Here is a 26,966-nt window from a genome sequence, read left to right on the forward strand (position 1 = left end):
AGGTCATCATCGTTTAAAAATATGACTTACCGATTTTTTGACAAAGGACACAAAGCCATAACCCTTTGATTTCAATGTTTGTGGATCGCGTACCACACGACAATCGCTGTAATGAAATGAACAAGGAAAAAATGATAAATATAATTTTCGTTTAATTTCAGTTCAACAATATTTCAAGTGTGTCAAGTACATCGCAAGCACACACACACACATACATAAACATTTTTTGTACACTAAACCACCAAAACAATGAACAACTGAATCTAACGACGACCAACAAATACAAAAAATAATTTTGCTGATATTATGTTATAAAGGCAACTGCCGGGTAACTTTGAACAAGTTTATAAATATTTTAATTAGAATTTCAAAGAATTCCATTAAAAAGATATCATACTCTACTCCATCGCCGCCCCACTCCCATATTCGTCCTCTCAAACCCAAAAAATTGACATAGTAGCTACGAACTGAGAAAAAAAAACAAAACTTTGCCAAAGTGCGTAACATCAAAGCCATTGTTTTGGCAAGTTAAGTGATTCCTTAATTTATTGTAATAAAAAAGTGAATGAATGAATACAAGGAACAACAACAGTAACATCAACAAAATCAAGGCATGTAATCTGAGAACTGTGAAATTTTTTTGTCCTCTGTACAAAATAGTTGTTACAATATTTTGGTATTATGCCTACCAATGTCAAAAGGATTTTTGTTCTTGGAATGAGATTCATTATCAAGGTTGGGGAGTGAGTGTCACTTTTTTGGGGGAATAACGTTAATAAAGCATCTTGCCATACGCCATATGCCGGGAAGGGGATTCTTTTATTGCCACCTTGGTATTTAAGGTTAAAATTTCTTTGAGAAAAGTTTTTATATATACTTTGAATCAAAAACCAAGTGGAGTGAGTTGGTAAAGTGTCAAAGATAATAAACGCAAATACTTTTTAAAGAATGGGAATGTCAATCATTTCATTGTTAGATGAGATTATGTAAAGCAAGTTATATGAAGCTAAATTTGGGTAATGAAACCAAGGTATTAAATGCTTGGCCGAAAGTTATACTGTAGGGGTTGCGATCAAGGAAGCGTGGTAAACATTTTGTAAGAATCATAAAAAATAGATGTTTGAAATTACCGTTGGACTATAGACACTGTTTTACTAAATACCAAAAACGAAAACTTATTCATTAAAAATTAAAAACGGATACGACAAACGTAAAAATAAGATATTGATATTTTCTTACTTAAATTGAGTAATATATTGGAATTAGGGGGTATCAGAAAGTTTTGCCGACAGCTGTATACCCTCATGATTTGCACCGATTCATAAGCCAAAAGTATAAAAACACCTTTGAGATAACCAATTTAGAGATAATTAAAAATGTAGCAAACATTATAAAAATGCCGAATAAAGATGTACAGGGTTGCCAATATTCGACGGACCCATCTGGCAACTCCATAACTTTTGACAGAGATGTCACATCGCTTAATGACATACCGCGTTTGAATCGTCAGTCCAAGCAGATTTTTACCATGAACCAATACACGCCACGCGAGCGCTCTGAAATAGTCAATTGTGAAAACTGAACGTGCTTTTAAAAAATGTGAGAAGTGCGCCTTCTAAGAACACCATTAAGCGTTTATACGAAAAATTTTCGACTGGTAAGGCTCTTTCTAATCCGAAGAGGCCATATAAAAGTCGACCAAGGCGGTCGGACGAGAATATCGCTGCCGTACGAGCCAGTGTTGAGAGGTCCCCAAGAACATCCCAAAAACGCCGTTCTCAGCAGTTGGACATGGCTCGGTCCACTTTACAACGGATTATTCGCATTGATTTGCATTTGTTCCCGTACAAAATTCAATTGACGCAGTCACAGTTTGGTGCGGCGTTAGTGCGAAAACGGTTATTGGGCCCTTTTTTTTTCCAAAATGAAAATGGCCATGCTGTTACCATCAATCAGGAGCGTTATCGCTACATGATGACCAATTTTGTGATGCCAATTATTCGTCGAAAGCGTATGAGGCAGTTCTGGTTTCAACAACACTGCGCTCCACCGCACACAAGTCGCATAACAATCGATTTTCTGAAGAATTTGTTTCCGGGCCGTTTTATGTCGAAAAGTGGTGATTTGGACTGGCAACCGCGTTCGCCCGATTTGACGCCGCCTGACTTCTTCTTGTGGGGATATTTGAAGTCAAAGGTTTACGTTAATAAGCCAAGGACCGTAGAAGAGCTCAAGGACAACATTCGTGAAGAAATAGCCGCTATTCCGGCCGAAATGTTGGCAAAAACGATGGAAAATGCAGCAAAAAGGGCACTACACGTCATCAACCCCAGAGGCAGCCATTTGAGAGATATCATATTCAAAAATTGATGAAAACAAATCTACTTGGAACAAATTAAATGATTAACATTGCCAACCGCCAAATTTTATTTTTTTTCTTTGATTAAAAAAAAAAAAAAAAAAAAAAAAAAAAAAAAAAAAAAACATGGGTCCGTCGAATATAGGCAACCCTGTATACAAAGACATATCTGCACAGGCAATTTATATACCCTACACCACAGAATGGTAAGGGTATTATGCCTGTGCATTTGTTTGTAACATGTAGAAGAAAGCGAGATCTGTGGATCTTATTAGAATCAGTTTGAGTCGATTTATGAATTTCAGTCCGCCCGTTTTTGTAAATAAATGAAATTTTCCAAAAAAAATATTTGTTTGGCCCAAGGGGATTGAAATTGCTGAAAATCGGTCTCACATATATCTTCAACCGATAGAGCTCGGAAATAAGTGTCTGAAATTTTATCGAGATAGGGTCAGATTTTATATGTTGATACATCTTCATCCGATATCAAGTTTATTGTGCACCAAATGGACGGAATTTTGGCAATTCCCACTGAATTCATCCCAGAAACTTCAATTCATCCAAGTACTTCAAATTTGGTAAAAATCGGTTCCGATATAGCTATAGCTCTCATATATAGAGTGAGATAAAAAAAACTCCAACAAATTCAAATGCCATAATTTTTACTTTTTTTTAATTTTTTTGAATGAAAGCTAAAAATTTCGGAAGTAGCATCAAATTTAAGAATAAGTTAACCTTTGGCCCGAATTATGGCCTTCAAACGGACAATAAGACCGTCACACGACGACCGAATGTTGCTTTGCATTATTGTAGCCCATTCCCAGCAAAGTGCTTGCTTGAGGCGATCGACACTTTGGTATTTTTTAATGCCAACCTTGCTTTCTAAAATACTCCATACATAATAGTCCAACGGATTGGTATCCAGAGATTTTGATGCCCATTGTGCGCTGGAAATGAAGGTGCTGACCCCTATTGTCCAAGGTCTGCGGCCAAAATGTTTGCGTGCGCAATGCTTTAATACACCCTCCAGAATATTTTGTGATAAAATTCGGCATTAATCGACCGTGGCATCAGAATAAATGCCGCACCACACTATCACCATGGCCGGCGCTTAAGTTCTAGTGGCTAACCTAAGGTGCACATTTTCAGCTGACCTCTTTGGCAAGTAAACACGATCATTCTGTTTGTTTACAAACTGCTGGACAACGTATGTTTTCTCATCGGAGAAAATCAAATTCGGCAGTTCACCACATTCGGCCAAGCAAAGCAACTCTTTATCTCTTTTGAGTCTATTTTCTTTCCGTTGCGGTGTAAGTTCTTGCATTTTTTGGAATTCCAATGGCTTTACTCCGAGCTCATTTTTCAACATTTGCCGAATGGAATATTGCGATATGTTCAGCTAACGAGCCATTTTTTGGCCACTGCGACGCGGGTTTCGATTCAGTCCCTTCTTTACTTCTTTACATTTTTTTCATCTCACCCTGTAAGACGTACGAAAACAGCAGATGTTAATGCATTTGGTATATAGAGAAAAATAAATTACACCTGCATCGACGTTTTGAACGTTTGCATGGCAAAATAACCTAAATGAAGTGGCCAAGTTCGACTTTCTTCTACATTTATGTGAAATTTTTGGATTAAGATTCCTTGGAATCTACATAGTGTCATCGGCAAAATTGCTGACTTTTTGATCGAAAATTTTACGATTCACCTTTAACAGGAACGTAGCAAGTCAAAATCTTCGACAAATGTATAAAATTCTACTAAAGGTCCTAAAATACATAATCAAAAGTCTTAATCATACATAAACGCTAGGAATTCATAAGTATTAAAAAAACATTTTAGGTACTTCTTCGTGTAAGATTATGCAAAATCCTGCTACAAAATATCATTTGAGAAGATCGACGTTAAATACAAAAACATTCTTCATAAATTTTCACAGTGAGTCGCTAAAAACAATTCCCAGAAAACACAGCTTTTAGTACCCACTAGTACGATTTTCCCAAAATCTAACCTTATCGCCTATCTACCAATCAACAGCTATGTAATTCTTAAATCCGCGTTTTCTGCCATTATTTTGGAATACAGCTATTTGTCCTTTGTATTACGTGTTTGTTTCCGTTTATCGTCGTCTAGTTTCGCATTGTTTTTTCGAAGGCTTAGTGACCAAAATTTCAGTCTATCCGGTATTAATCTCCAATCCAGGATTGCTTCTCTATATTAGCTTTTAAGCCTTATTAACATTTAACCATTTGAATAATACGTTTGCCAAGATATCCTTGGTAACTGCAAAGTTTACAAATTTATGTATCAACCCTTTGGGGCTGTAAAGGTAAACGGTATTTTTTCATTTTTAGGCAGAGTCAAATTTAGATTTTATTCTATTTTCACCCTTCAATTAATAATGTTCTATATTTTCTAATTTCTAAGAAATCTCTTCATACAAGTATTTTAAAATCGCTTAAGGAAAACACTTTTAGTCTCGCTCAAATTATACAAAATTTTTCTGTTAACCACTTAGTTGCGGTTAAATCTTCCTGTCAATGGATTTAAAGAAAAATTCAATAGTGGCATTTTTTGCACATAATTATCGATTACAAGCAATTTCAATTCCCTTTCCCCCCTGTACTGTCGCATGAGATAAGCACTGTAAAATAAATAATTTTTATCACAATATATATATTTTATAATATTTCAAATATTTGCCCTGCCAAGGGCTAGTGTTGGTCATATCATCTTACTTGCTGTTTAAACAGCTTGTCATTGTAAATATACACGCAAGGGGGAAATGTTTGAAAAAATGTCATAGTATGACATTAACGACCATTACACAAAGAAATTGTTTATTACAAAATATGCCCACCCTCTCTCGCTCTGCAAATAGGTATTTCATTTCACACAACAAAAATATATAGTATCCTGTAAAAGATATGTTTTCAAATAAACTTTTGAAATATTTTTCTTTAGATTTTTGTTTTGTATTGTTTTGTTCTGTTCGGTTGGCGCGCAGCTGTTCTTTTGTTGTCCCTTCTGGGGTCCGTCTTGTGCTATCATAATTTATTTAAATTAAGCTGTAGATTATAATTCTTAAACAAAATATCTTTATTATGAACTTTTTTTTTCGGCCACTGCCACCGAACCACTGAAATGTAAATATTATGAAAAAGAAGCAGCAGCAGTGCCAGAAGAAAATGAAATTCTTTAAAATATTTATGTAAATTTTTAATATTTTTACGGTACCGTTTGAATGTTGTGCTGGCTGGCTGGCAAGGTAATGGGGGAGGAGTTGAATTTCCAAAGGAAATCAACAGTAAAATGTCTTAACTAGACTTAAAATACGCCCACTGCATTTGCAGTCGTGTGAAACCTTGTGGCTTGTTATAACATTGTCCCAAGTTAGAAATAAAAAGTCTGATTCCCAGCACAAAACTAAGCAGCAAAAGAAAAAAAACATTGAAAAAATAAAATGTACACCCCCAATCTCAATCCAGCTGATTGGGGTTGAGATTGTGAAAACAAAACAAAAAAACCCAAGCCATGCCAAAGAAGCACAAAAACAACACCAAAGAAAAATAAAAAGCATGGCCCACCACAATGAATGAAATGAAAACATCCGTATAGGAACTGAACAGCAAAAAAAAAAAAAATAATATTAAACACACACTCACACAGCCACACACAAATCGTAAAGTCTTTATGCCACCTGTTCTAATTTAAAATTCATGTTCTACTTTACTCATGGGCTGCTGTCAAAAGGAATTTTTTACATTTTAACTAACCTCAAACAGACCAGTGAATAGAACCGAAATGCCATGGCAGGAAGGTGGGCAGGCAAAGGGACCAGGGGGAGGAGTGGTTGTTTAAAAAGAGGACGAGAAAGAGAATACGCAACAAAGATTTACATATTTACCAAAGTATAACGACGCAAACGACACAGGCACGTTGGTAAATTCGACACTGGTACTAAACTAACTGACTGCCTGTCTGACTGACTGCCTGAATGAATGACTGACTGCATCAAACAAAACAAAAAATGTAAATAAATTTTAAAATTAGAAATCTGATCTTGTTGAACATTTTATTTGAAAAGTTTTTGCGCTATTCTCATTTATCCAGCTAACTGCACAATGGGTTGTTAAACAAAATACGAGTAGGTACAAAAAAATTACAGGTCCACTATGGATACGTAATAGAACTACCCTTAGCAAATAAGCGTTTATATTGGGAATTCGTGTAAAATTAATCATAAAAACTAGGATCGTTACTGATTTGATTTCCAATAAACTTGAAGGAGGTATTTCCTATAGGAAGCCCGTTATGAATTTATGAAAATCGGGTACTATATCTGAAAAAAACTTGGCTGAATTTCTTCAAGGCGAAACTTCAGCATAGCGTTGTTGGGTTGATATTCATTTGGTACCTAATCCGCGCACCTCCGAAAGGGTATTACTCTGTCATTCTGACTCTTTTTAAGTTGAGTGGCCGATAATTTTTTTACTAAGGGGCTTCGGATTGTTGTTCCCCAGGAGCTTCGGCTCGCTGTTCCGTATCATAGCTCAAACATTGGCAGTGGATTAGAAGTAGTCACAAACCGTGGTGCTAGCATGAATTGTTTCCTATCCACTGTGAATTGCCGAACTCGAACTAGACCCCGACCCGCCTTCGAAGACCTGGACATCAACATCTCAATCACCTGCATCGTAAATTCAGGTTGTTAACCACTCGTCTGCCCGATGACAATTCACTAAAGTTCGTGATTACCTCTAAATCGGAAACATCCCAAACGCCGGCATCACAAAGAGCACAAACCTCGATTTGGCTTATAACCTTCAAACCGTCGGCAACCGACGACAATAAAATCCCGATTACCATCAAATCGTCAACATACCGAACACCAACATCGCAATTCCTTATTACATTGAATCCATGGATACCCGAAGACCATAAGTTCTCGATGCATTAACCCACAATAAACATCGTAATTCCTGATGTTCCTAATATATCAACATCATAGTTCCCGGTCGTCAACGAGTCGTTACAGCTGATAAAGTACCTCCTGAAAGTCTTCGACTCACAGAAGACCTCTTCAATATTTTTGTCTGACAGGAAACTCTCCATGGGTCTTATATGTGACACAAATAAGTATAGATACTACTAATGGTAAATTTGCTAGAAATTTGAAACCGTCGACAACCATAAATTCTCGATCATCTACAAATCGTCACCATCCCGATCGCCAGCGTCACCCCAGCATATACATCGTAATTCCTGATCTTCCTAACGTATCAACATCCGACGATCACCCACGAGTACCTTCGAATCGTTCCCCATATTTCACCTACATCATAGCTTCCGATCGTCAACGAGTTGTTACAAGGCTACGACTGATAAAGTACCTCCTGAAAGTCTTCAACTGACAGAAGACCTCTTCAATATTTATACTCTACACCACATATTCGACAACAATAATATTTCGTACCGGTTATCAGATACAGCGCAGAAATACTTCGGCCAAATTTTCTCGAGATCGGATTAGATTTGGATATAGTTTCCTTTGTCCGATATCAAGTTTATTGTGCACCAAATGGCTAATATCAGGCCAAGGGAACTGAATCATGACAATTCCGACTGAATTCATCTTAGAAACCAGTAAAGAAAGTCTTAAAGTCGGGCGGGGCCGACTTTATGATACCCTACACCACTATATTCAAAGGACTAAATATGCCGAAGCATTTGTATCTTTTAAATTCGGACTTGTATTGCCCATTTGGTGCACAATTAATTTGAAATCGAATAAAGATATATATGGGAGCTATATCCAAAATCGGAACCGATCTCGATAAAATTTGGCAAAGATATTTCTGAGCTGTATTTGCTATATTTCCCTGAATATCGTTGATACGGAGTGCATATTACGGTTGTGGGTAACAAATATAACAAATCGGATGAACAGTATATATGGCAGCTATAGCTATATCTGAACCGATCTTCACCAAATTTGACATACTAGCTTCTAGACTCAATTTGGTCGTAAATGCCAAATTCCATCCCATTTGAACAAATATTAGACTTTTGGTGCACAATATAAAGTAAATCGGACGAAGTTATATATGGGAGCAACATCCAAATCTGAACCAATTTCGATAAAATTTGGCACATGCATTTCCGGGCTGTATTTGATATTTTCCCCAAATATTGTTGTTGCAGAGTGCATATTACGGCTGCGAAGGATAAAAATAACAAATCGGATGAAAAATATATATGGCAGCTATAGCTATATCTGAACCGATTTCGATTAAATTTGGCGTACTTGTTTTCAGGCCTAATTTGGTTGTATGTGCAAAATATCATACTATTCCGGCTGATATTACACGTTTGGTGCACAATAAAAGGCAAATCGGACGAAGATATATATGGGAGCTTTATCTAAATTTTGACCGATTATCTCCAATTTCAATAGGGTTCGTCCTTGGGCCAAACAAATGATTTGTGCAAAATATCATCTGGATAGGGCAATAAAAGCGAACTGTACTTTGTTTGCAAAAATACATGGACAGACGGACGGACGGACATGCATAAATCGACTCAGAATGTGATTCTATGCAGATCATCAAAAGGAACCATGGGTCTATCTCGTTTCCTTTTGCCTGTTACAAACAAATGCACAAAGACATAATACCCTGACCACCTTGTGGTGTAGGGTATAAAAAGCCTTCAAATTTGGTTTAAATCGGTTTAGATATAGCAACAGATCGGTTCAGATTTGGATATAGGGACCATATATATCCTCAACCGATGTCGGGGTAATTGTGGTACATTTGACCAAATTCAGTCTATGCATTCGACAACAATGATATTTGGTACCAGATATGTTATAGAGAACGGCAATAACCCTGTCTATGATACAACTCACATATATATCCTTAACCCGATTTCAGGTTTATTGTGCAAATAATGCCTAATATGAGCCCAAATGGAGTGAATTTCGGGACGTACGTTTCCATTTTGTGCAACTCGGCACCGATATATATATTTTTTAATATAATCCTTGTCGGAGTGATATCATGCACTCTATAGCAGACTATAACTGCTCTAACGCCAAATGTTGATAGGAGGTATCTACTTTAAATAAATTTTTTTGTTACAGGAGCTCTACTATATATGCATATACTCGGCCCCGCTAGACTTTTGACTTCTCCTTACTGGTTTTATCTGACAGAAGACTCACCATGGTTCTTATATGTGACACAAATAATTATAGATATAATCAACTAATGGAAAATTTTGCTAGAAGTTCTCTACTGATGAAAGATCTTCTACTGGCGGAAGATAGAATAGGAAGACTTCTGCTGATAGAATTCCTTATACAGGTCTTCTATTGATTGAATACCTTCTACAGGCATACTGCTAATAGAATGCCTTCTAGGAGTCTTACACTGATAGAAGATCTTTGAAATCTCTTCTACTGAAAGAAGGTCTTCCACGGGTCTAACATGCGACAGAAATCATTATAAAAGTAGTCTCCTGAGAGAAATCCAAAGAAAAGACGGAAGAATTTGCCAAGGTTTTCTACCGATGTAATTCCCCACAAGGGTATTTTACTAATAGAAGTCCATTCAACGGTCTTCTCTTGAAAGAATTTCCTTCTAAGGTCTTTTATTGATAGAAGTCCTTAAAAATGGACTACTATACACATAGAAAGACTTCCAAAAGCTTTCTTTTGAATAGAAAGCCAATTGTCCGTTTCCCACTGTGCCTATTTTGCATAGATTTTCCATTTTGTTTGGCCTCGTAATTTTCGTGCTTATTTTCACTTCAGTTTCAATTTACACTCAAATCTTACAAATGCTTAACAACAACTCATGGAGAAAGACGATTTCGAATAACGAAGAAAAGAGTGGGGTGGGGGGCAAAGAGCATTAAAATAAACCTAAAAGAACATTAACCACAAGTATACTTTAAGCAGAAAGATTTTACGAATTTCTGAATTTCTATAGTAAGAATTTGCTCTTCATCTGCTGAGTTTTTTTGGTCTTCTTCTTCTTCTATTTTTGTTAAGCTTATTGCTATGACGAACGCCAAGTGGAATGTAGATTTTGGTCGCAGATTTTATTTTTTCTTGTTGCTCCAACTTCCCTCCCTATTTGTGAAAATAAAATATTCACACGCGCCTTAATTTTTTTGGGGGGAGATGGGTAGAGGGTTTTGAAATATAAATCGGAGCTGTCAAGTATACATTTCCTGTACAAAGAAAAAAATATATTAATTAGGATGCTAACTAGAAGGAGATTTGTTGGGGAATGGATGAAAGGTCATATGAATACTAAAAGGGCAAATTGCGATCATTTTGTGTCTAAAAATTTGTATCTGTAGATGATTGACCTTTTTTGGCTGAAATGGGTTTAGGTTTTAAATTTATTTGATATATCTTGAACATATATCTCTAATTGTTGATTTCAAGGCTCGGGGTAAAGCTATTGAAATTCCAACAAGTAAAAAAGCAGTAAGTTCGGCCGGGCCGAACTTTTAATACCCTCCACCATTTGGTACAAATTTGGCAATTTCCAAAAAAAAAAAAATATTAAATAAAATCCGTTAAAAATTCTGTTAAAATCTTAAAAATACCGAATGCTTATACGACGACGTGGACCTGCATAGGCTACTTTTGACGTAAGTTATTACAATATTTAAATTCGAAACTTGAAGAAAAATCTGTTTATAATGTCGCAAAAATCAGCAAAATACCGATTATCGGGGAGTACCGTTATATGGGGGCTATACGAAGACGTGGACCTGCACAGACAATTTTCTGTCTTAGGCTGTAGTATCCATTACGAACTTCACACGCGAAATTTGAAACAATACCGGTAAATAATGTCGCTAAAATCATCAAAATACCGAATATCGGGGGGTACGGTATATGGGGGCTATACGAAGACGTGGACCTACTGTTTTTTGCTGCAGTATCTATTACGAACTTCAAATACTAAAATTGGAACGATTCCGTTAAATAATGTCGCTAAAATCATCAAAATACCGAGTATCGGGGGGTATCGTTATAAGAGGGCTATATAAAGACGTGGACCTGCACAGTTAATTTTCTGTCTTAGGCTGTAGTATCCATTTCGAACTTCAAATGCCAAATTTGAAACAAATCCGGTGAATAATGTCGGTAAAATCATCAAAAACCGAATATCGGGAGGTACCGTTAAATGGGGGCTATATGATAACTTGAACCCACATGGCCCATTTACGAACTTAACCTGCCTACTGGCAAAATATACATGTGTGCAAAATTTTAGCCTTCTATCTCAAGTTGTTCGAAAGATAGCGTGATTACAACAGACAGACGGACAGACAGACAGACGGACATGGCTGAATCGTCTTGTATTTTTACGCTGATCAAGAATATATATACATTGTTGGGTCTGACATGAGTATTTCGAGGAGTTACAAACGGAATGACAAAATTAATATACCCTCCATAGTATGGTGGAGGGTATAAAAAGTGCAAGAACTTACACCGCAACAGAAAGAAAATAGCCTCAAAAGAGCTAAAGAGTTGCTTCGCTTGGACGAAAGTGATGAACTGCCGAATTTGGTTTTCTCCGATGAGAAAACATTCGTTGTCCAGCAATTTTTAAACAGACAAAATTGTCGTATGTATTTGGCAAAGAGGTCAGCTGAAAATGTGCACCTTCGTTTGACCACCAGAACTCAAATTTCGGCCATGGTAATTGTGTGGGCCGCCATAACAGCCGATGGTCGCTCTCCGCTCGTATTAATCGAATATTATCGCGAAAATATTCTCGCCTGAATATTATCCTGATTTAGGATTTTCTTTTACAACAAAATAGGAAACCAGCTCAACCCGCTAAAACTTTAAATACAGCAACTACAATGACAATTTCCACAAATTGATTTAACCAACTTTGGCTAATATCCGTGAAAAGAAGCTAAAGCTAAGAGCAGTTGAAAAACGAGAATACAACATTTCTTTGAACATTAAAATAAATGCTAAAACATTCCCACTGCCAGCACATCACATTCAATCTCAGTAAGAGATATACAAATGAAATTCTTCCGAACAAGCCAACAAGAAGAATAACATCTTCATCAACTTTACAGTTGACAGAAAAAAAAACCAAAACCTGTTTAGAATACAAATTCCAAAATCTAGGTATGTAGGTGTCTTAACAAATCCTCAAAGTACATATTAAATTGAATTGTACTTTTCTTTAAAGTTGGATAGAGCAACTTAACAGAAAATGATTTTGGGGAAAGAAAAATAAAATGCTTTAATTGAGAAATAAAGGATTTCAAAACATTTGAAGAAACTAAATGAAGGGAATATTAACGAATATATACAGAGTTGTGTTTATCATAAATATTTTTACGTCGTGGTATGTTTTACATTTGACGATAACGTCTCCATTCTAGTTCCTGTAGTCAGTACCCATATGAAACTGGTCAAAAAAATGTCTCCGTCTGTAGATAAGTATATTCAAGTTGTAAGCAACTGAAAATGTGTTGTGCGGTTACATAGGAGAATCCTAGACATTTCTTCCCCATAAAACTGTCGAGGTTTGTTTTTCTTATTACCCTCTATAATAAGGCCTTCCTGTAGCGATTTTCTATACCAAGTATTTTAGTTGGCTTCAAAGAACCACCAGTCATCCTCAGCCAAAAATAAAAAAAATTGCAGAACACTTAGTAAGAAAATTTGACTGGGTACTTCAAATATATTGGCTTTACAGTTATATGTTAGCAATTACGAAACGGGAACCTGTATCGACATAACATATCAAATTGGTGCAACTTCCAGTGGAGAATGCTGCAAGGGTCTACAAATGCTCAAAATAGGTTAGACCATCTATATGAGGCCTTTTTCTAAACGATAACCGTTATGGAAACCCAAATTACAATTTTCAATACCAATCATTCTACACATAATTTAAACATTGTGCCCTAATTTAAAATATCTGTTTGAAAAACTGAAATACATTATTGCATGGATTTGTTTATTTTTTTGAATTGAGTAGTGAAATAGCTTTGATAAGGATAAGTTCTCGGAAAATAGTAATAACACGGTACGAAAAGCACTACAAATTAAATACTTTGTATTGGACAAATTGAATGAATTTCGGAATTAGCCTCACTGATGGAGTGCAGAATAGATTTGGAATTGCTTTGGGAATGCGCCGTGATACTGGTAGCGTAGCCCCACGTCAAGGAAGTGGACGAAAGAAAACAGCAACATCAGCAGAAATGGTTCTAAAAGTAAAGAAGCGACTTGATCGAAACCCGCATCGCATTGGCCGAAAAATGGCTCGTGAGCTGAACATATCGCAATATTCCATTCGGCAAATATTGAAAAGTGAGCTCGGGTTAAAGCCACTAAAATTCCAAAAAGTGCAAGAATTTACACCACAACAGAAAGAAAATAGACTCAAAAGAACTAAAGAGTAGCTTCGCTTGACCGAAAGTGATGAACGGCCGAATTTGGTTTTCTCCGATGAGAAAACATTCGTTGTCCAGCAGTTTGTTAATAAACAAAATGATCATGTTTACTTGCAAAATAGGGCAGCTGAAAATTTGCATATTCGGTTGGCCACCAGAACTCAAGCGCCGGCCATGGTGATGGTGTGGGCCGCCATAACAGCCGATGATTGCACTCCGCTCGTATTAATGTAAAAATTATGGAAAGCAAGGTTGGCAATAAAAAATACCAAAGTGTCGATCACCTCAAGCAAGCGCTTCACCGGGAACGGGCCAAACTACCGCAGAGCAACATTCGGGCATCGTGTCACGGTTTCATTGGCCGTGTTAAGGCCATTAATTTATGCCAAAAGTGACCAATTCGAACCAATCTAAACTAATTCTAAATTATGATTCTACTACCGACATTTTTTGCTTTCATTCAAAAAAAAAAAAATTAAAAAAAAAAATTAAAAAAAATGGCGTTTGACTCACTATTTTTAAAAGGGCTTGTCCTTGGTTTCAAATTTTTCTAACAATTGCACATTAAATGTGACCTCTAATCTTCGTCTTGTATTTAGGAGGTAGTTGTAATCTTACAGTGCTAGGAGCTTGAACGGTGCAAACTTTTCAGACATTTGGTTTGGTTGTTGTAACAACTTCTACTGCTCCTACTCTTGTGTTTGTTCTGAATCATCTGATAAAGGTGATACTGATTATACTACGTTCGACGGTTAAAATGGCGGTTAGATAGAAGTTTTTCTACCATATTGTAATCAATAACGCATCATGGTATAGTGAATTTCCCATATTATTTATCTCGTAGAGAGTAAAACATATCTCTCCAATTTTATTAAAGAACAGGAAGAGTCTTAACTAGAGGATATATTCAGAAATAATTATCTTTATTATCAAAAACACTCTTATTAATATCCTTTCTAAAAATATCTTTGAAGTTCACATATAAATTCTAAGAGTAACTAAAAATGACTTGTGGTCAAACTATTTCAAGTAAAGGGGAGTAGACCACATATGCAACATTTAATAAAATTATTAAATCTGACATGACTCCCCCACCTCACTTCAGTCCTATAAGTCATCAGTATAATTTTTCAAGATTTTTTCCCATTCTCCGACAAAAAAAAAAAAATAATTTTTTAAATGTCATAACATTTAAATTTTGCAAAAGAATTCAACCACATAGCAACAACAAGCTTAATGTGTCAAATTTGTTATGAAATATTCATAAGGACTTTACATCTGTTTCAGTCGCATCGCCTTCTTCTTCTTCTTCTTCTTCTTCTTCTTTCTCTTCTCATTATTGTTGTGGTTGTTGTTAGTCTTCGATGATATACGAGTATATGACAGCTGATGATGTATTTCATTCGGTATGTTTATACCACCACTGCCTATTACGTAGATTGTTATCTAAAGACTTTGTGTGGCATTCGAGTGTCATGAGGCGGAAATGCGCTAAATTATACTTCCAGACAGCAAACTGCTAAGACGATTTTCAATGAGATTTTCACAGTAACATTTTCTAGTTTCAACATGGAATTAAGTTGTCGTTAGCAATGAATTACAGTGACTTAAGATATTAACATCGGGCGGGCGGGCAGTAATGTATAAAAGAAAAAAAATGTGGAAGAACAATAAAAAACATTTTGTGAAATAACCGGGAAGGGATACCGCTGTTACTTTTAATTCTCATTAAATTCTTGAGTGAAAAAAGAGAAACGGTGAAATTATGCCATAAATATTCTCATTAATTTCAGGTTTTGAGGCAGGAATTGTTTCAAATTTGGTATTTGAAGTTGATGGCGGCTATTACAGCCTATGACAGAAAATTGTCTGTGCAGGTCCACGTCTTCGTATAGCCCTCATATAACGGTACCTCCCGATATTCGGTATTTTGATTATTTTAGCGGCATTATTCACCGAAATTGTTTTAAATTTGGTATTTGAAGTTCGTTATATATACTACTGTCTATGACAGAAAATTGTCTTAGACTGTAGTTCCACGTATTCGTATAGCCCCCATATAACGGTATCTCCCAATATTCGGTATTTTTGATGATTTATCTACATTTTCCATCGGAATTGTTTCATATTTGGCATTTGAAATTCTTAATAGATACTACATCCTATGACAGAAAATTGTCTGTGCAGGTCGACGACTTCGTATAGCCCTCATATAACGGTACCTTCCGATATTCGGTATTTTGATGATTTTAGCGACATTTTTCACAGGTTTTTTTAAATTTCGCATTTGAATTTTCTAATGGCCTATACACATCCACGTCGTCGTATAGACCCTAATATAACGGCTAAATTCGGTATTTTTAAAATTTAACCAAACTTTTTAACGGATTTTATTTTTTGATTTGTCAGATTCGTTCCTAATGGTGGAGGGTAGTCAAGGTTCGGCCCCTTCGAACTTACAGCTTTTTTTTAAGTGTTTTATGATTTCAAATTCCAGCTAATTTTGTTTTCAAATTTCCGCTATGGAAACTGGCTTGAATAAAAAATTTCTAATAATATGCATTCTAAATTTGGCTCGATGTCAAAAATTAGGTGTCAGTTTCAGTTCTGTTTGTTACATCTTCTTATTAACTGAATAAAAATTTTTAAAATTCTTTTTTACACAGTCGCACAAACAAGTACCCTTTAATATGAACTTCCATGCTTAAAAAATACAATTTCCATCCCCGCATAACTTGAACAATTTAATATTATTTTCGCTTTCTAAATAGATAACACGTTTGAAATAAATTGAATATTCTGTTGTCAAGGCAGCAAACTTTTTTCTAACGAAAGTATTATATATCCCAAAAAACAATAAACATTTCAATACGAATATTTTTCTGATTAAAATTTGAAAGTGATAAAATCTGAAACATGTCTTCCATTGATGATGCTGTGATAACGACAAAGTCGTTGGAAAACGGGGCAAAAGGAAGCGATAAAAATTCTAGCAATTTTACATGTGAATAGATTTTCCTAATCAACAAAACAATATTCAAATGAAATGTTAAGATTTTATGTTCATATGTACGTACATATATAAGACTTGTATGCTCGTTGGAATTGCTATATGAAAGAGGGTTGTGAAAAAATGAAAGGGTTGGAAAAGAGCCCCGAGAGATGGCCTTTGCATAAAGTGGAATTGATAGCAGATAAAAATATGGTGTAATATTGCAACTTGGCAACGAGCGATGAATTTACGTTGGCAGAGAATATTTTTGGTGAAAATTTGATTTCTGATATCATTGACAACTAAGTAAAACGGCTGATATGATTTCAATTAAATTTACCGCTCTGAAAATATGTCGTTGTCGGTGGAACTATTCCCGAAGCTTGTAGGGAAGAGCGGTAGCCTCAGAAAAGTTTTAGACATTTTTTGCGGAGGCGATAGTTTTCAGCTCGTGGATCAATCCCCAAAATATTTTGGGTTGTCAGCCCAAATATACACAAGGAGCTAAAAAAAATATTACACTATTCTTCGCAAAATTAAAGATAGAAGTTTGAATTTGAAATTATGTACAAAACACCGGACGTTTTGGTATAGCCCTCGTAAAAAAGTTATACTCCGATTTCAAGTATGGATGGTAAACTTAGTGTGTCATTTCGTTTTTTACACCTGGAAATATAATTTTAGAACCCACAAAGTATATAATGTATATATTCTTGATCAGCATAAAATTCTATGTCGATTTAGCGATGTCTATCAGTCAGTCTGTGGACATCGCTCTAGCTTCCGAACAAAATTAAGTAGGTTGGTAAAATTTTACTCAGATGTGTGTTGGGTTTGCAGGACTTTTGCTATTTCAAAACTTAAATAGGTCCACGTTTTGGTATAGCTCCCTTATAATTGTATCCCCCAATTTCGGTATTTTGATTATTTGTGTCACACTTTTCACAGGATATATTTTAAATTTAGAATTTGAAGTTCATAATGGGTACTACCACGTCTTTGTTACCTCCCTATATTTGGTAGTTTGCTGATTTGTTTCACAATTTTTACCGGAAAAGTTTAAAACTTTGAATTTTAAGTTCCTAATGGGTACTAAAGCCTATGACAGGAAATTACATATGCAGGTCCTGGTCTTCGTATAGCACCTTTTAACGGTACCTCCTCATATTCGGTATTTTTTGTGATTCTAGCGACATTGTTCACTGTTTTTTTAATGTCCAAATTCTTTCCAAACGGTGGAGGGTATTCCAATTTCGACCGGGCCGAACTTACTGCTTTTTTATTTATTCATACTAATTTCGCAAATTTTTGGTAATATGAGTTCCTAGAAAGAAGAAACCATGCTTGCGAAAAATATCAACATGAGCCTACATTTTTGTATAGCCTCATATGAAGTTTTCCCCTGATTTAAGCTATTTCCGAGGTCTTAGCCACATCTCTCAATTAATTTGGCCCTTATTTGGTATCTTGCTTTCTAAGGGGGTAGATAACCTCTTCTCTCTTTACAATGCCGGTCTACTTTTCGGAATAGCGCCCATATAAAGGTACATTCTGATGGATTCCACCGCGCTACGATTGGGAGATATAAAGCTGGTAAACAGTAAAAAATTCGGCCAGTCCAAATTTCTTGTGCTCTGCACTGTATATCTTCTTCTACTCAATACACACCCAAAAAGATATACTAAAAACAGGCCGTATTTATTATCTGATTTAAATGAGATTGATCACAATTCATTTTTAGACCAAAGGACGAAACCCTATTGAAATTGGTGGGGGAATCTCTCCAAATTTGGATATGGTCCTCATATATTTCTTCGTTCAATTTTATTGTGAGTCATATGTGTATTTGTTTAGATGTATTTTCTCACACCTAACCGGATTGAGCCTAAAAGCAAGTAAATCAAATATATATATATGTTTCATCCGTTATCGTAATAGGAACCAATATTTTAGTTCCCTCTGATTCCAAGTTATAACCCTTACCTTTTTTTCTTTCCTGTCGTATGAAATTGTGTAATCCTAGGTTGGTGGTATCAGTTGGTGTTTAATGTAAAAGGCCCCAATAGCCAACCAACCAAAAGCCTTCTGTTTCGAAAATTCTCTGATGATATCTTCGAGTTTAAGACATTTCTATCTAGGCCATGTGTATGTAAATCGAAAAGTATACATGTATACGTGAGTGGGTGTGTGTGTGTTAATGTTTTTAGGCTGCCGTTGTATCTTTATAAGGATTGTTGTATTATGTTACATCTTCTTCAAAGTTTTCATCATTTCGGTTGCTGGCATTTGCGGTGGTGTTAACGAAGGTGTTGATTATGATAATGCTGGCAACTGAATTGTCTGTCTGTGTGTCTGTCTGCCATCCTGCCTGCCTGCCAGTCATCAATGGTGTCTCTATTCACGCTTTATTTATTTTCATCATTTGAATTAAAGACATGGAAGGCTGTTTTTCACAGGATGCCGCTTGTGGAATATTTTATATGTATGTTAAGATGAATGTATGTTTGTATGTCTGTTTGCCCCTAATGGTTTCCTCTGATGTTAAAGGGTGATTGTCAGACTGGGTGAGTGTGAATGTGTGTGTGTTGTTTTTAGAAGAACTTTAATTTGTTGAGTATAGAAGGGTTTTTGCAAAACTCTGATTCGATTTCCTTTGCTTTTACAAAAGTTTAATGTGAACGAGAGAAAAAAAATTGTTCCCTTAGGTCTATTAGAGGAAAATGTAAAATCTATCCTTGCCCTCAACTGATATTACCGGAAGGATGAATGTTTCTGTTGTGTATTACCGTTACAGGTAGGGTTAGAAACGTACTTGAGTGGACGGAAATTTTTGATATTCAAAGGAAATAAATCTTAATTGAGAAAGGGAGTGATGAATGGATGGTATTCTTAAATAATTTGCTGCAATATTAGCTGCCGTGGTGGGATGCGATATTTATTTTTTGAGTTGTTTTTAATTTTTTAATCCCTATATTTTTATGCCTATATGTATATTTTTCTTTTTAAATTTCTTATATATTTAATAAACAATTTAACTATTTGTAGGATACTTACGATATTTCTCCAAATGGTGTAAATGCTTCACGCAGCTGTTGAGTTTCAATTTCTGAACTTAGATCACCCACAAAAATATGAAATTGTTCTGAAAATAGAAAACAGGAAAGATAATATGATTAAAGATATGCTAGACATATATAAATAAGTTTAATAAAGATTGTTATCATCAAGCAAAATATATTTATACATTTTTCTCATTAGGACAAACTTTAATAATAATTTGTTGTTGCGTACTCTTTGGCATATTGTTATTCAAAAGGAACTGAAATAAACATTGGATGCCAACAAAAAGAAGAAAAAAACAAAGACACGAGTGAGATACATACACACAACAAATATATATGAAGACGAAAATATAATTAAAACGACTTATGTGAATAAATAAAACCATGTAATATAATATATAATAATAGTAAAAGAGAAACCATTAAATCTTGTGCAGTAGATACAAATTGTTGAATATAGGGATGATTCATACAATATACTAATGTGATTATATTTTTGCTACCATGAGGTTGTTTTTGGGAAGCTGCTTGGAATATAGAATTGGTCTTCTGTATATTAGAGACAATTACGGCTTTTTCTTATTGAGCCTACGATAGCTAGGTTTTGAAAATCTGTTCTCAGCTTTTCAGTTTCTATATACAGGGTTGCCCATATTCGACGGACCTTTGGGCCCATTCCAATCGACGAGGCTTGTCCGCAGGCAACATTCTTTGCGTCAATTGAATTTTGCACGGGAACAAATGCAAATCAATCCGAATAATCCGTTGTAAAGTGGACCGAGCCATGCCCAACTGCTAAGTACGGCGTTTTTGGGATGTTCTTGGGGACCTCTCAACACTGGCTCGTACGGCAGCGATATTCTCGGCCGATCGCCTTGGTCGACTTTTATATGGTCTCTTCGGATTAGAAAGAGCCTTACCAGTTGAAAATTTTTCGTATAAACGCTTAATGGTGTTCTTAGAAGGCGCACTTCTCACTTTTTTCACAATTGACTTCTTCTGTTGAATGTACATTTAACTATTTCAGAGCGCTCTGCTTGGACTGACGCTTCAAACGCGGTATGTCATTAAGCGATGTGACATCTCTGTCAAAAGTTATGGCGTTGCCAGATGGGTCTGTCGAATATGGGCAACCATGTATGTGGAAAAAATAAGGTGCTCAAGTTATGTAACAAGCTATTTAAAGTCACCTCATGGCTAGTCTTCGTTTCATGATAATATTTCTGTCGATGCTCATCTAATTAAAAAGGAACCTGTTATTCTTCCAGCATTACTAGTCATGACAACTGCACACACTCTACATAGGCTCTGTATTTCCAGTAGGCTAGAAATAATCTGCTGTTCTTATAATATATGCAAAGCAACATAACTTACTCTTATAAGGACTACACGAGGACTACACGACCTAAGGTCCATGTTTCAAATCGCCGTATCAGCATAAAAGCATAAAAAAGTAAAAAAAAGCAATAGGTTCGGCCGGACCGAAGTTTGAATACCCTCCAAAATTTGGAAGGAACTTAAAAAATTTCAAATAAATCCGTCGAAAAGTACCTCTAAAATGAAAAACGTTACATGAGGGCTATACCAAGACGTGGACCTGCATAAGTATATTTTATTTTATTTAATTTTTTTTGTACTACCGATTTCAAATTTAAAAATACCTAATTGAAACAATTTCGGCGAATAATTTCGCTAAAATCATTAAAAATGCCGAATATAAGGACATACCGCTAAATTATGACTTAAACACCCAAAAACCATAAATCTGTTGTTATAGTTATATGGGGACTATACCAAAACGTATATAGCGCATTTAAAGCACTAAAAGTCCAGCAGACCCAACACACATGTGAGTAAAATTTTTTTCTATTTCATTTCATTCGGAAGCTAAAGTAATTTCCACAGACGGACGGCCATCGACATAGAATTTTGTACTGATTCAAGAATATATGTGCGTCCCTTTTTATAGCCCCCTCCATAGTATGCATATAGTGGAGGATATAAAAAAGGGGACAATCACGGAAAATAGAATAACCGGTCACAAATATTGGTCACCTTCAAAAGAGCTGCCCTTGAAATTGAAACTCGACTTATAGGAGCTATACCCTTAAAGGGGAATCTTATTAAAAATGTAGACCGAAATCTTTAAAATAATGAAAGTCAGAAGGTATCGTCAAACGTGACGAACACGGAATAAGTTGGCATATATGAAATATTATTGAGAGGAGTAAATCTTATAGAATCCAAAATGTAAATTTACAGGCGATTTCTATGGATTTTCGGGGCAGACACTACCAAAAAAATGGACCTATATGATCGATTAAAAAAAAAAAACAGGTGGTGGATATATGCCCAAAATTACACTACATAGTGAGGAAATCGAAGCGGCGCTTTGATACAATACATTAAACGTTTTTCAGGAAAAAAATACATAATTCTTTAAAGATTGTTATTTTTAATAGTAAATTCATATTACTATTATTAAAAAACTATTGGATTATTTCCATTTATTTAATAAAAAAATAACAGTAATGGAATAGAGTATCACAGATTATCCCCGCTGATTATATTCTTATTATACATTTTACCTCCAATTAATTTAATTATATCATAATTATGATATTTCACTTAAAATGTAATTACCATAACAAGTGTTACCTTATTTCTTGGAAATATCAACAAATGTTACCTCGGAACTGTTCAAAATGAACATATACACACACGCTCACATAAAAGTATATAATAATGTCAAGTATGTCGATACGTACACATATATTTTATGAATTTTTATTTATATTATGTATAATCGGTACAAAAGGAAAAACACAAAAAAATAATAGGTACAACAGCAAAATTACCGCATTTTCTTTCCCCCCACCCTTGTTTTAATTATTAATTACAAAGGTAGACATGTGTCTTCGACATGTTTGTATGTAACTCAATATGTACTTGTGTACGTAGTAGTTAAGTGTAATGCCGTTTTTTTGGCGAATACTTTCATTATAATTATATGAACATCTCTTAATCGAAGGCAATGTGTGTGAGTGTGTGTTCATATGAGTGGTTGGTTATATTCATTAATGCATATTCATTTAGTTGTTTGTATAAAGCCAAGAAATACATACATATGTATGCATGATGATGTGTTTTTGTTTGCCAACCATTCAATTTACATTTATTAAGCTACATCTTTGTCTATATTTATGTCGCGACGAAGACGATGTCGACGACGACGACGAGAACAGAAACAGCAAAGACGTCAATATATTAATTCCTGTTTGTTTTACAAATTTCTTCCCATTCATATTCGTAACGTTCAACAGTACATACACCATCACAAATTACAGAAGTTATAAGACACATGCACATAACTTCTTACATACATCCATATGTATGAACTACGAGTAAAAGTATTTCTGCTGAAGACAAAAAATATCGAATGGAAGAAAAAATATTATTGCTGATGTTGATGTTGCTTGCTTGCTTTCCGCTCAAATCCTTAGCCTTAAATAATTAGCACTATTCTGCCATGGATATATTTTTCGTATTCCCTTTGGAGAAACTTTAATCTTCACGTACAGGGTGTCAATTAAGGGTTGATTATATTTTCAATTATTTCCATGGCATAAATGTAATTTTCATTAGTTGTAGAACAATAGGAGGAGGATTTGATGTCTTTTACAGTGAGTAGTATATGAATTAGTTAAAATGAAAAAAATATATATTACCATAATTAACGGTGGGATGTACCCTTTTTTGGATGAGACAAAATTCCAATAAATTTTAGAAAATTATGCAAATTAACTTGTCTTAGGGTACAAAGGCATTTCTTATTGCTTTGAGTGTTTTTCTGCGTTTTCAGATTTAATTGCTTACACTTGCCATAACAGAAACCAAAAGGAGTTAAATAAATAGAAAACTTGTATCTGTTTCTAACTAATAATATGTCTTCTATGTAAAGCTGCAGGTATTCTGTCTTCTATATATAACAGACCTCTGGAAGGTCTGCTACTCTATGAAGGCTTCGAAGAGCAAAAATTAAATTGTGACACCATTAACTACTTACAAAATAGCATCTTAACCCCTTATCTTGCTATGGATGTGCTATAGGAAGTAAAATGCCACAAAGAATTATTAAATAAGTTAAGAGAGTTTTATTTTCAGAACTATTGAGTTATATAGGGTGAGATGATAAAACAGTAACCAACTTCAGACTGCTATCATTTCTAAATAACTCGTCCGACAGCTGTTAAAATCATTCCAGTGACAGCTCATTATATTGTTTACAAGCTTACTAAAGCATTTTGGTGAACACTTTCCATAAAAAAAGTTATTCGTGATGGAATTCAAGCGTGATAGTTCTATTTCTTTATATTTGGCTGGAAAACGACAAGTGGCTATCGTTAGAGCACTCTACCATTTAAATGTGAATAAATCTTTTCCGTCTCGTAACATCGCTCGTTACCCTGATACTGTTAGCGTAGCCCAACGTCAAGGAAGTGGACGGAAGAAAACAGCAACTACAGCAGAAATGGTTCAAAAAGTAAGGAAGCGACTTGATCGAAACCCGCATCGCAGTGGCCGAAAATGGACTCGTGAGCTTAACATATCGACATTTTCCATTCGTCAAATATTGAAAAATGAGCTCGGAGTAAAGCCGTTGAAATTCCAAATAGTGCAAGAACTTACACCACAACAGAAAGAAAATAGACTAGAGCTAAAGAGTTGCTTCGCTTGGCCGAAAGTGAACTGGTGAACTGCCGAATTTGGTTTTCTCCGATGAGGATAGATTCGTTGTCCAGCAGTTTGTAAACAAAAAAAAAAAAAAAAATGATCGTGTTTACTTGCCAAAGAGGTCTGCTGCAAATGTGCACCTTCGGTTGGCCACCATAACTCAAGTGACGGCCATGGTGATGGTGTGGACCGCCGTAACAGCCGATGGTCGCTCTCCGCTCGTATTAAACGACCGTGGTAACAGAATAAATGGCGAATACTATCGCGAAAATATTCTGGATGGTGTATTAAAGCCATGGGCATGCTAACATTTTGGCCGCAGACATTGGATATTCCAAAGGGACTCAGCACAATCGCACTCAGTACGCGCCACCCAAAAATGGATACAAAATGAGGTTTCTAGCTTCGTTTCCAACGCACAATGGCCACCAAAATCTCCGGATACCAATCCGTTGGTCTATTGTGTCTGAAGTATCTTGGGAAGCAAGATTGGCACTAAAAATACCAAAGTGTCGATCACCTCAAGCAAGCGCTTCGCCAGGAATGGGCCAAAATACCACAGAGCAACATTCAGGCAGCGTGTGACGGATTCATTGGCCGTCTGTAGGCCATAATTCGTGCCAAAGGTGACCAATTCGAACAAATCTAAACTTATTCTGGTTGTCTGATGGTTTTTCCAACCTTTTTTGCTTTCATTCAATAACATTTGAAAATAATGTAAAAATTGTGGCGTTTGACTTTGTTGCAGTCTTTTATGTTACCCCGTATTTTGGTATATATTTGGCAATATTTAGGACAGAGCTTTGAACTTTGATAGAAATCTTTGGATTACACCCAGAATCATTGGAATAATTATTGCCTCAAATTTAAGGAACTTAACAAAAATTTTGTGACCTGGTTATTTTCAAGAAATTTTGTATTTCCGCAAAGGATTTGTAAACAAGCAATAAGTATTTTTTCACCATTAATAGAAAATACAAATCTCAATTATATATACTTTATCAAAAATAAATTAATGAATTACAAAAAAAATCTTGTTTGATTGATTGAGAGTTTCAATTTGATATTTCAGTACTCAATACCAACACATATTTCCCTTGCATTGCAGAGTTTGATTTATATTTGTATTTCCAATAAACCAAAGCAAATCCCACTTAAACTCCCAACATGCATGTAAATTCATTTTGGAAAAGGGTTTTGTAACAGACAAAAACAACAAACAACCTCAACCAAAAAGAAGCAAGCAAGCAAACAAAAAAATTGGAATTGGAATCAGTTCAATGAAATGTAAAAGTACTTAAATGTCGCCACTTGAATCCTTTGATTTCAATAGGCTATAATTCAAAAGCGAAATAGATACGTTGGCTGCATATTGATTCATAAATTCATGCAAATTTGCAGAGCCAGATATGGCTGGTGTTTGTGTTTGTGTGAGTGAGAGTGTGTGAGTGCGGCTGATTGTATGCATCTATATGCATATATGTCATACAACCAAAGAAACATGTCGTGGTTTTTCATTTAAGGACATTCAGCGCACACACACACAAACACACGGAAATACGCACACAACCATAAACCAGAACATACATTGTGTGCGAGTGTGCATTGTTACACTGCGCGCCCTGGCATGTCATGTTTTTGCATACGCGCTACGTAAGTACGCGAGTCATAAATGTCAGCTGAATTGCAAAAACAAAGGAAATATGTAAAGTTTCCTTTACGGTTTATGCAGGTATTTTTTCCCGTCTATGTTATTGCTGTAGCTGGTAGTTTATACACTGTAGCTTTGCACAGTGATTTCAGATAAAATATAGGATTTACTTGATATGTACCAGGATATTTTCAAGGACTAAATTCAATTTAGTAGAATTTTGAATTATTCCCAATTCCATTTTAGTGAACAACAAATTCAACCCTATTTTCATATGTGTTTTGAATTTTTTATAATCACCCGCCACTGTATTCTTCTATCCTACGTAAATAAGAGTAAAAGTTCTGCAATGTTTTAATATGGATTCAAAATGTCTCCATACCCTCACGTACTTCCCTGACAGAAGCACACATACAAACTTGTTATTTCTCAAACTAACGATAATTCACAATCAGTCTTGTGTCGACATCCAAATGAATACTAACACACATACGCATATACTCTGGCTGCCTTTCCCAAACCAGGAAATAATTCAAAGGAGTGTAAATATTATGGTTTAGCAGCAAAGGATGCATATACCTGATGTTGCCTCTATTGAACACTCGTAGAGCGTTCCAACTGTTTTAGTTTTGCGTGTGTGCGTGCGTGCGTTCGTTTATCTGTACGTCTGTGTATCACCATGTAATTGTTACATATTTTACAATTGCT

At 35.4% G+C, this 26,966-nt stretch overlaps 1 protein-coding gene across 5 annotated transcripts in view; it reads right to left on the reverse strand.

Annotated features, from left to right (window-relative positions):
- The window catches only part of LOC131804161 (cytotoxic granule associated RNA binding protein TIA1-like), a 266,927-nt gene that overhangs the window by 74,835 nt on the left and 165,126 nt on the right, over window positions 1-26,966 (reverse strand). For all 5 annotated transcript variants that reach the window (XM_059126627.1, XM_059126623.1, XM_059126624.1 and 2 more), the window contains 2 exons: window positions 19,866-19,953; window positions 31-106 (listed from right to left, as the gene is read on the reverse strand). In XM_059126627.1, coding sequence (XP_058982610.1) covers window positions 31-106; window positions 19,866-19,953 — 164 coding nt within the window. The remainder of the gene's footprint in view (window positions 1-30; window positions 107-19,865; window positions 19,954-26,966) is intronic.

Source organism: Musca domestica, unplaced genomic scaffold (genome assembly GCF_030504385.1).
Source record: "Musca domestica strain aabys unplaced genomic scaffold, Musca_domestica.polishedcontigs.V.1.1 4, whole genome shotgun sequence".
NCBI classification, from domain to species: domain Eukaryota; kingdom Metazoa; phylum Arthropoda; class Insecta; order Diptera; family Muscidae; genus Musca; species Musca domestica.